The sequence below is a fragment of the Artemia sp. Qi Xiang Cuo genome, chromosome 20 (genome assembly GCF_049724085.1).
Source record: "Artemia sp. Qi Xiang Cuo chromosome 20, ASM4972408v1, whole genome shotgun sequence".
Classification (NCBI taxonomy): domain Eukaryota; kingdom Metazoa; phylum Arthropoda; class Branchiopoda; order Anostraca; family Artemiidae; genus Artemia; species Artemia sp. Qi Xiang Cuo.
In genome coordinates, this window is record NC_142813.1 from 34,993,166 (window position 1) to 35,004,368 (window position 11,203).

An 11,203-nucleotide genomic window follows, 5' to 3' on the forward strand; every position below is an offset into this window, starting at 1 on the left:
GTCACAGGATGGAGGAGGGATGAGGATGGTGTGAATGAATTATTATTTATTATTAATAATTAATTTTAACATACCCGCGGCAAGGCAAAGCCAGCAAAAATAAGACAGTTGTATGTCTTTATTAAAAAAAATACAGAAAAAATTATATTTGGCTTATACCTTATTCCTTTTCCTTGCATCAGGCGGGATCTTAAGGCGCCTCTCTATCCATTGCACTGACGCAAGGTACTTTGCTAATTTATTCTTTAAAGTACCAAGGACACCTAAAATGAAAACTAATTCATTAAATTGGTCAAGTGCAAATTGACACAGCTATATACGTCTTAAATTAGTGTGAAAAACCGATAATTCATTTTTGAAGGAGAAAGATCGCCAGTTTACGGTTAAGTTCTACCAAATCATATTGTTGAGTTAGGACTAAAGTGAATACACCATTCGATGCCTTTTTTTATGCTGATTACGAATATAATAATCATTTCTATCGGAAATGAATTTCAGCCCCCCCTCCTATATATGCCAATTCAGGGTTAGGTATATATAGAGGGGGGGGGGGGGTGTAATTCATTTCCGATAGAAATGATTATTTTATTCGTAATCAGCATAAAAAAAGGCATCGAATGGTGTATTCACTTTATTCCTAAGTCAATAATATGATTTGGTAGAACTTTACCCAGTTTACATAATAGGCCCGTTTTTTAGCACTAAGATCTACATCTAAGATCTTACATCTTTCTGCAAGATTATCGTTTTTTAACTCATCTTTGTTCTAAGACAACAGGTTCAATCAGACGCTTAGGATTTTATCAAAATCCTTTGAAGGTGATAGGATTCCTATGAGGTTTTCCTCATAGGGCGATAGGATTTTTGAGTTGAAATTTTTTCAACTCGACCCTATGAGGGTGATAGGATTTCTGATTTTACAAAGGGAAAAACCTATTTTACCTTCAAGAGGAATGAGAAAATTATAAAAATGACTGATCAAAGCCAGGCGTTCATTCCCTTTAAGTTTTTTTTTTTTTTTTTTTTTTTTTTTTTTTTTTTTTTAGTTGACGCATGTGACAGGAATGTTGTATATTGGCATTATTTATTTAATTGTGTTGCAATTGTATTTTAATTGTTTTATGACAAAGCAGTGCCGAATTACTCTGATTCTTGTTTGTCGACGCAGGCATTTGCTACATGTGAATGACCCCCTACCAATAGCACAATAAGTGATACCTGACATGGCTCAATGATTATTGACTAAAGTGAAACCCAAGCAAGCTAGCGATTACAGAAGGCACAGATTAATCGAGTGATACGAACGCATATGACCGATTGGTCGAACGCGTCAAACCCCAAACAACAACAACAACAACAAAGCCAGGAAAGAGTTAATGTGAAAGTAGAAGCATATATGGACTTGATTGCTTTTGTCCAAAACCATCCTTTTCTGTATGACACAAGCAATAATAGTTATAAAAATGCAAAATTTAAAAATGACCGATGGAATCAAATAGCTATTAAAATTGGACAGCCAGGTAGCCTACTGTCTTATATACTCCCTTTTCCACATAGATAGGATTTATGGGCTTGCCTTTGCTTTTTATTTGTTTTTTTTTATGAACAGTTGGCTGCCTCATTATACAAATTAAACCTTTAGGAAGGGTTTGAATCCAATTACAACTACAGCATTTGTTGTAGGCTACTGTTGTGATTGCCCAAATTTGTAGTTTTTAACGTATATTGGTAAATATGGAATAATCGACATATGAACATACAGTTTAATGCCTATTTATAATTTTTCCAAATATAATAGGCTACTTTAATTCTTATTTTTGCTGATTAAGTTCAGTATAGATGCAGGGCTGGTCCTCCACATAAGGAAACTTGTTAAGAAAACAGTTCTTACTTCAGAATATGCAGAGTAATCCCAGTTAACATATATTGCAAGGGGAGAATCTTTATCTTCACTTCTTTTTCCAGTTTTCCTAATAAATTCATGAATTTCTTAGAACCTATATATTAACAAAGTATATACCCCAACCCCTGTAAGATGCAAATGTATTCCCAGAATTGCATCCTGAACTTAAATATATTCTTCATTTGCATCACAGATCAAGTTTACCCCCACCCCCATGACCTGCAAATATATAATCTGATTTTGATCCATTTAGGCGTGGGCATAAAGTTTATCTGTGATGCACATGAAGGTTGTATTTAGATCCAGAATGCAATTCTGGGTATATGTTTACACATTATGGGGGTGGGGTATGTACTTTGTCAATATGTAGTCAAGGTCATACCCAGGGGGAGGATTGAACCCCCTCCCACCCCCCACCCCAAAAAAAATCCTGGGTACAGCCTTATATATATGTTCTAAGAAATTCATGAATTTCTTAGAAAAACAAGAAAAGAATTGAAGATAAAGGTTCTTCCCCTTCAGAATATGTTAACTAGGATTATTCTGCATATTATGAATTATTATTTTCTTAACATGTTTCCTTATGTAGAGGATCAACCATGCATCTATACCTTCAATTCGAACCCAACCTTTCCCAAATGTTTAGTCCATATTATATATTTACCATGTGTTTATTGGCTAGTATAGAGCTGCATGACTTCACCCTATGTATGTAGACTAAGAAAAAGGTCACTTGTACCTGATGCTGTCCCTATTGCTTTTAGTTGGATGGAAAAGAATCCAAAGAAAGTCCCCTTTGAAAATGAACCACAAGTTATCTTGAATTTTTCAAAGCTTTGAGGTTTGTCCCTTCAGTCTGTCTAAAGAAAACAGATACATCATTGCACCTTTGTTCATTTCCTTTTTTTCTTGGATCTCATTATACAAATAAAGACAAATTAATAAGCAATAATTTTATATAGATACTCACACAAAGATAGTCAGACAATAGAGTCTCAGTATATAATTGGGCAAAAATTGCATAAATTCAGTCTGGTTACTCAAACAACACTGTTTGAAAATAATTTCCATTTTGTATGTATTTTCAAAATTTCGACATTGCTGTATTGACGGTTTGCTCTTAATCCAAATAATAATGCCAAAATACCGTTGGTTCCAAACTAACCTTTTTGTAGCCTTTTAAATCTTTGTCTTGCATGCATTTTTTTTTTTTTTTGTCTGCTAGCTATTTGCAAAAAATTGGGGGTGGCTTGCAATTTAAATGTATCTAGAATGTTTTGGTTGCAAAATAGAATTTTATTTTGATTATATTCTTTTGAGTACAGGTCGCAAAGTAATAGATTTTTTCAAGTAGCCCAATTTTTTCAAACTGTCGATGAATTGAAGTTTTTATTAATTTTGATTTATGTTACATTTGCAGTTGATTAGAGATGTGTTGAACTTGATGATCTGGTCAAATCTTTGAATGATTATTGTGATTGGAAAGTATTTTTCATATTGATGATGACTGCATGTTATCCTAAAATGTTTTATTGAAACCTTATTGGTCATTTTCCTATAGATGATGCCTGTATTTTATCCTAAAATATTTTGTTGAAATCTTACTGTTAATATTTTTGTGCAGTCACCTCTAATTATTAAAGATTTACTCATCTTTCATGGTCCTTATGTGCAGTAGACCTTAGTACTTTTAGTTGTACCAACTTCAGTAATGTATTAACAATCTACTAAGGACCTTCAATTTATTATAACATTTTTGTTTTCAGTTGAATGGTGCAAAAATACCTGGAGGTATCTGAGAAATGAATTTTTCAAGAAGCTTAATGCACAACGAAACAAAAGAAGTGGGGATGGTGGTGAAGATTGGGGATTTTCAAAGTGGCCTCACTTTAGGTCAATGCAATTTCTCTTGAAGCATCATAATCCCAGATGGTAAGATTTATGGTTTTCATTTATTGTTTATACACAGTAAGTATTTATAGGTATCTAGAAAGAGAACTTTTCGTTACCTTTCAAAGTATTCCTTTATATCTATGTAATGGAGTGGTTTCCTTAAATTTATTAATGAACACAATAAATTCACCCTAAAAGTAGAGCTTTTCCATGTGGTGGAGAAGGCAACTAAATTAACATAAAATAAAAAAGGTAAAAAAGATGGGCAATTCATTACTCCAGTCCAAACATGAAACCTAATCATAAATCCACCAAAAAATAAAGGGATAGTATTTTCTAGCGTTTTGTTAAGTCCATCATTTCAATATGCATATTTAGGATATTTTCAATGAATTTCTTAACCCCAGTTACTGTTCCCCTACAGAACCACCTCGCCCATACTAACTTAATCACAAACCCATGATCTTACTGAGAGGTTTGAAAATAGTTTATTGGCCTTTTTCATGATTCCTGAAAAATGTCCTGAAATAAACAGGGCTCCTGGGTCTCTTTTTATTTGTTTGTATGCTGCTATAGCCATTTTCCTTTAAATTTTACTGCTTTGTGATGCATCTTGTCCCTGTAAGTTTTTATTTTTCTCCCTGGAATAATTGAAATACAACTTCCCCCCTCTTTCTTTGTTTGTGTTTTTTCATTTTCCATTTATGTATACTTCTTTCTTAATTAGTTTTAAACGTTTTTCTGTTGTTCTTCATGCTCTACTTGACCCAAGAAGCAAATTTGAATCTATTATACCATCTAATAGTCTTTTGTAAATATATATAATTATACTTTCATAAATAACATTAAAGTTCAAAATAGTTCATTAGCTTTTTTATGAAAAAGAATTGATAGGCGTAAAAAAGCCCCCCCCCTCCGGGGCATATCGGGGGGGGGGGGTGCCCCCAGCAGAGTATAAAGTTGTTTAATTTAATTAATTAGCTCAAGTTTCAATTAATTAAAATTGCGCCGAACGCAACATTGTTGAATCAACCTATTTTACCCCCCCCCCCCTAAATTTTTTTTATTGGATCAACCTATTTTGACCCACCCCCCACCACACAAAAAATCCTGGATTCGCCCCAGACCAAGCATTAAAAGAAAGTTCAGAAGGAAATGGCGTCAAAATAGATTGTTCAATCATTTAAAAAGATTTGCCAGTGACAATTTTTTAGTATAAAATATTTAATAAATGGTGGCCAAAGCTCTGCATTTAAGATTATGGAAATTGGATTCAAGTAATGCTGATTGCAAGGCTATTAAGTCATAGTAATCATTGACAAACTACCAACCATTTGTATCTTTCTTCTGTTCTGTTTACTTTCTGTGAAAAAAATTGGACTGTTTAATTTTCTGGTTTTCAAAGATAGGTACAAATAGGGTTAAAAACTAAAAATATATGTGCTTTGTAGTGTAAATGGAAATATTTTCAACTTACTTTGTCTTGCAGGACATCAGGGAATCTGGAACATACTGAAGAGACAGTCATTATTCAGCTCTCTGGAGATGATGGACTCATAGACCTACCCACTACCACTTCAAGTGATGAAATCTCAACATCAAACCTCTACTCAGATATTCCTCAATCCTTCAAATATCAAACTCAAACTCCTCATGTATAATTTTTCCCCGTCCCCCAATCATCCCAATATCAAAGTCCGCAGGTGAACACTTTCCCACTCCCCAACTCCTCCAAATATCAAACTCAAACTCCTCATGTGAAATCTTCCCCCAACCCCCAAGCCAACTAATAACAAAATCAAAATCCACATTTGAAATCTTTGCCCCGCCCCCCCGCCGCCTTCAAAATCCCAAATCCCAACTGCAAATCCCAAGCCAACTGCAAATCCCAAGTGTGCCAAATCCTTCACCAACCCCAATTTATTCTCCTATTCCAACCACTTTTGTTCACCTAGAATCTACCCCCACCTCTTCACCTACTTCCACCTCCAACACTCCCAATAACGGTTTAACCTCCCAATAACCTCAACTCCACCCTCGACCCCTACTTCCACCTCCAACTCTCACAATAAAAGAAAAAGACTCCCCACTGCACCAGAAGAATTACAACAGACAGCAGATGTACAACATACCATGTCTGTTGTCAAGCAGTTTCTTGAAACTAGGATCAATAAAAAGGACAAGTGGGAAGGGTCAAGAAACTATGGATTTTGTTGCACGCTTGCAAAAAATTTGGATGGCCTTCCCTTGAATAGCCAAATCCGTATTCAGAAGGCTATTCTGGAGGTTTTTGAACAAGAGCTTGATAAGCTTGAGTAATTGTGCTTTTTTTCTTTTTTTTATATAAACCATTATGCTTATCAATACTAAATTACAAGCGTTATATTTCGTAAGTTACTTGCACACAAATTTTAGTTAATTGATTCAAGTATGGCTTCCTCAATTGGATTTGGTTGGATTTGATCAAGTCTAGGTCCTAATAAATCATGTATGGTAGATAACCTTATTGTTGGTTTTGGCACTTAACATACATATATAAGATAGATAACTTTTTTATTTGTTTTGATATTGTAGTATAATCGGTACACATGTTTGTAGAAAGTAAAGGGCAGTGATGCCAAAAACAAGTACATTTAGTAATTAAAATTAATTAAAGTTAACAAAAAAAAAAAAAAAAAAACAAAGGACAAGAAGAAGAAAAAAACTGAATTAAAATCAAATTGATGGAAATGATGAAAAACTGGAGAGCCATGGCTAATTAGAGTAAAGCCAAGACAGATTGTCTCTGTTAGATGCAAAGCTAGCATACCTTTTTAAGAAACATACAACAATGGTTGATAGATAGTCTATCATCCATCCTAAGAAGAACTAAGGTGTAAGGGACTGAATAGAGGCAATTCCAATTGTCTATCAACTCTGTGATCCATTTGAAGGTAATTGGAGACCCCAAAAAATTAGACCCCAAATGAACAAATAATCATTAAAGCAAACCAATCACTAGGCAATACAAAAATTAAATAACATTAATAGGAGAAACAATCCTGCCTAGTCCAGTATATGTGTCATGTTACCAAAATACAAATTAAAATAGTACTAAAAACTATGGAATACAAGAATAAAGTAGACACTGAAGAAAAGGAGATTACTAGCACAGATAGAATGGCTATTGTTGAAAAAATATTTGGATAATTTTTTCTTTCTTTCCAAATTTTTAAAATAAATATTGTAATTTTGATACCTTTCTGTGCATGTTTTAGTACTGAAAAAAGATAAGGGCTTAAAAAAGAAACATCTTGAGGTTTTTACTTTATGGGGTTTAGGAGGTGTACTGGTTTAAGCAAGTAAATAAAATCGAAAAAGGAAAAAAAATTGTATTGCTTAAGCAACATTACTAGTTCAGTGGCAAATAGCTTCAATTTCAAAATGAAGACAAAACATGCTTTGAATCTGATTGGGGTGTTGGTGTTTAACAAAACATTCTATTTAAAATACTTGTTATATATGTTTGAGAAATAATAACAAAGAAATTAGTTTTTAAGATCTATTAAACATTGCCACAGGTAACCCATGAAAAAAATAAAAAATTTAATAAATAAATGGGTTTTTTTCTCAAAAATAGTTCTTAGTTCTAGAAAGATCATTTTCATCTAATATTTTTTTTCTATTTCTCAAGATTAACTGGCACTGTTCTCTTTAAAGAATACTAATCATTAAAAAACAAATTGCACTAAGATGCTATTCCGGTATTTCCACCAATCCCAAAACAAACTTCGATGTAACCTACATGTTTTATAGAAATAGCCTCAATTGCAAACTGGAAAGAGAAAAAAAAATTTTACTGACTGAAACTAATATATCCCATTTTGCACAGACTGATCCTGCCACGGAACAGATCCAGGACCAGTAAAATATTCCTTAAAGGTATTTCTTACTAGGATAGCATTTCTAGATGAGAAATTGCTGGATAAATTTCCGGCTGACTCTAGGCTAGAGCTGTTGCGCCAAGAGCCTGGAATAATTTGCCTATTTACTTTCCAGTCAACAAGGGTGATGAAGTTATTTCATGACAAATTAGATCCTGAAAGAAAGTTATGCAAGATGCAAGTGGTTTTCAGTATCAGGTCTATTGTTTCCAGCTTGCAATTGACACTACTTTTGAGGATTCTAATTATCATGGACATTATCCCAAATGCATTGCCTACCACCCTTCTAGCCCGTGACAGATACTAATTAAATACCTTCTGTTGTTAAGTGAGGCTGCCATACTTTGGATACGGCCGCATTAAGTTTTTTTGGACAGCAAAAGCTTCATCCACAACAAAACCGAATGGGAAAAAATAGTCTGTGTCTGACAACAAAAATGGGTCAGGGATGGGTAGGGTGACATTGTGCAAAGCAGTATCAAAGCTTGACCTAGAAAAGACATTGCTGTAAATTTCCTTTCCTTTAGCGCCTGCGTCAATATAAATAAACTTGTAGCGAGCATCTACAGCAATCATTAAATCTATGCTGTACAAATGATTGAAATTGAAAAAATAAGAACCAGATACAGACGGACACTGAATTTGACAGTGCTTCCCATCAATTGCCTCAATACAATGTGGAAAGTCCTGAAGTTCAGAAAAATCTCTGGCTATTGCATAAAAATCTTCCTTGTAAGGTGGCTTCATATAAATAGGTTATATGTTTTTCCAAATTGTTTCGCATGCTTTTTTATGATGCCTGAAATTATGGATTGTCCCATTCTGTAACACAATGATAATGTTGCCATAAAATTCCCACATGCAAGATATCTGAAAATAAAATATTTATGTAATATGTATATATAAAAGGGATTTGTTCTCCATCTAAGAAAACAAGTGAAAGGAGCTACACTCAATAGTTCAAATCCATTTATATCACACTTATATGCTTTCTAAAATTGGGCATAAAATCAAAACCTTAAACTGACTTAATTTCTGCAAAGTACAAAGGGTAGAGAACTTTCAATTTACCTTAATAACCAAGCCTCTGACAAAAATTATATTGACTGGTGCACATAAAATATTTTAACAGTCAATGAACTCCAAATAAGGTATTTTACCTTAAATCACAAAGAAATTTATCAAGGCCATTTGTTCCTCATTTAAATCTGGCAGTGTCGATCACGTAGCTTAATCAAGTGTTTGTAGTAATAAATAGGTCAAAAACTGAGTTTATATTTCTAAACAGATAAATACATTGCCTGAAGTTCATTTTGGTTAGGCAAAAAAAAAATATGGGTTTGTGAGACAAAATATCTAAGTTATTCAAACAATTATCCTGGCATTTTTTTTCAATCTCAAGGTATTTCCTCTAAAAAAAAAACAATATATCAGTATTAACATCACTTTCAGATTCTTAGCCTTTATGCCAAATATATCTATGAAGCCTGCATCATTTTCCAAACAAAATTGGATTAATTGTTTCACAGTGCAAAACATGAATAAAATGATTAACAGTAATTTCATGATAATGGTAATAAGATTACCTAAGCTATGGATGTCAGGTATTGTGTTATCTTGGAATGATAATTTCGACAGGACCTGTGCCTGTCATCATCAGGTTCAAATTCAAGACTCTTGCCAGAATATATAAGAGTCTTGAATTTGAACCTGATGATGACAGGCACAGGTCCTGTCAAAATTATCGTTCCAAGATAACACAATACCTGACATCCATAGCTTAGGTAAGCTTATTACCATTATCATGTATAAGAGTCAGGTTGGCCTCAGAGAATATATTAACAGTAATGGGAACAACCAAATAGGGGAAACATGCTTCCAACTCAGGCATATATGCATAAACCATAAATTCAGTCTGGAGGAACAACACTGAGTTTAAGCCATTTTTGTCATACTGTTTACTGAAACTCCGTTGTCTATTTATCTTTCGGTGATTATCTAAATAAAATTATTGCTTATTATTTTGTCTTTGTTTGTATCACCAGATGCAAGGCATAATTCTCATGACGAATGGGGCTCCCAGTGGGGAATCAATAGTAGACAAAAAAGATCATATTAAGCCTCTATTCTTTGATTTATAAATAACATCATAAGGTAAAAGTAAAAAAACGTCATCCAACTCCACCTACCACACATCAGATGGATGAGTGAATCACATTCAATCTTGATACTCTTTACTTCACAACATTGAACAGGTAGTTCAAAACAAAGTCCACCTCTAACAATCCTCTCTCTCCCATAATATGAACATCATAAAAAACATAAATCCATTCGGAATCCACAGTGACTTGTTGAGGCTGTTCTTTGGAGTGTATAGACAATGGAGAAACAAGTGAGTATGAATATGAGCAAAGAATAGGAGGTTTAAACTTCAGATAAGGTTTTATTTCCAGAGAGGAATTTATCAGCAAATTATATTGGTACTGAGTCAGTATGACAGCAATATGTTATCAGATCCCAAGAATCTATACTGTTTGGGTCCTAATCTATGCTAAAAGCAAAAGTACAGAATAATTCTCACCTAAGTGTCACAGCTAAATGGGCCTTAACTGGAATTGCAGGTCTCATTATTGTGTCCTCTTTCACAAAATCAACTTGGACCAGAGTTGCAATAGCATTCACATGCTCTTTATCCATCCAATAGGTCTTAAAAAACAGCTCAGGGTCCATCTCCTCCATTTCTTTTGTGAGGGCACCATAGAACCCATGGATATCTCTCAACTGAAAAACAATCAATAAAAACCAAAATTGTAAAACTCAACTAACTAATCAAGCATCTAATAAGACTACGTCAAGCATCAGAGAAGCCTTACTTTATTCATAAAAAGTCAGAAAATTGAACAAAACTTTATAACTTTTTTTTAGCATGTATTTTAAATGTTTCAACTCATATCCTTGTTATGGACAATTTCAATGCCCTCCCCCTGTTTTTATATTGCCATATTTATTTGAACTCTTGGAGAACCCCAAAGGTTGTATATTAAGCACATGAAACTTACAGGAGTGAATATACAATATAAATTAAAGCAAGCAATTTCTTATAAGCCCAAGAAATAAAAGAGAAGTAGAGATAGTAGCTTCATACTATCTTCCTAGGATATCATTGAGGCTCTGGATCTATTCCTTAAAATCTTATTTGCCTAAATCAACCAAATTCTAAGATAGCCAAAAGCCCTTTATCAAGAATTTTACCAGTGAAACTATCAGAAAAGATTTACATCACAAACAAGGCTTAAGAAAAGTGTTTAGAGCCTAATCCCTTTGCTAATTCAGTAAAATTCTGCTTAGGTACTTTTGGCAATCTTGGAAAGGGGTTAGGTTAGGAAAATGAAACTTTCAAGGATGGGTTTAAAGGCTAAGGTATGTCATGGGAAGGTGTTTTGAAGTACTTATATACACTCCTTCTCTCTCAAGAGGGTTCTCA

At 33.7% G+C, this 11,203-nt stretch overlaps 2 protein-coding genes across 2 annotated transcripts; one reads left to right on the forward strand and one right to left on the reverse strand.

The window, feature by feature from the left end:
- Positions 1 to 1,067: 1,067 nt before the first annotated feature.
- LOC148940141 (uncharacterized) lies at positions 1,068 to 5,457 on the forward strand. The gene is made up of 3 exons (XM_089106080.1): positions 1,068 to 1,520; positions 3,670 to 3,835; positions 5,286 to 5,457. Exons 1-3 carry the CDS (start codon positions 1,310 to 1,312, stop codon positions 5,455 to 5,457), a joined length of 549 nt encoding a protein of 182 aa, XP_088962206.1. The 5' UTR covers positions 1,068 to 1,309.
- Positions 5,458 to 8,043: 2,586 nt separating this feature from the next.
- LOC148940142 (uncharacterized) lies at positions 8,044 to 8,466 on the reverse strand. Its single transcript, XM_089106081.1, has one exon. The coding sequence runs from the start codon at positions 8,464 to 8,466 to the stop codon at positions 8,044 to 8,046; it is 423 nt and encodes a 140-aa protein (XP_088962207.1).
- Positions 8,467 to 11,203: the final 2,737 nt, after the last annotated feature.

What these genes read in the sequence shown, in the direction of transcription:
- LOC148940141 (XM_089106080.1), top strand. Translation starts at nt 1,310, where the DNA reads ATGACCGATTGGTCGAACGCGTCAAACCCCAAACAACAACAACAACAA. An exon ending in TATTAAAATTGGACAGCCAG is followed by an intron (nt 1,521 to 3,669) that starts GTAGCCTACTGT and finishes TTTTGTTTTCAG; the next exon opens with TTGAATGGTGCAAAAATACC. An exon ending in AAGCATCATAATCCCAGATG is followed by an intron (nt 3,836 to 5,285) that starts GTAAGATTTATG and finishes TTTGTCTTGCAG; the next exon opens with GACATCAGGGAATCTGGAAC.
- LOC148940142 (XM_089106081.1), bottom strand. Translation starts at nt 8,466, where the DNA reads ATGAAGCCACCTTACAAGGAAGATTTTTATGCAATAGCCAGAGATTTT.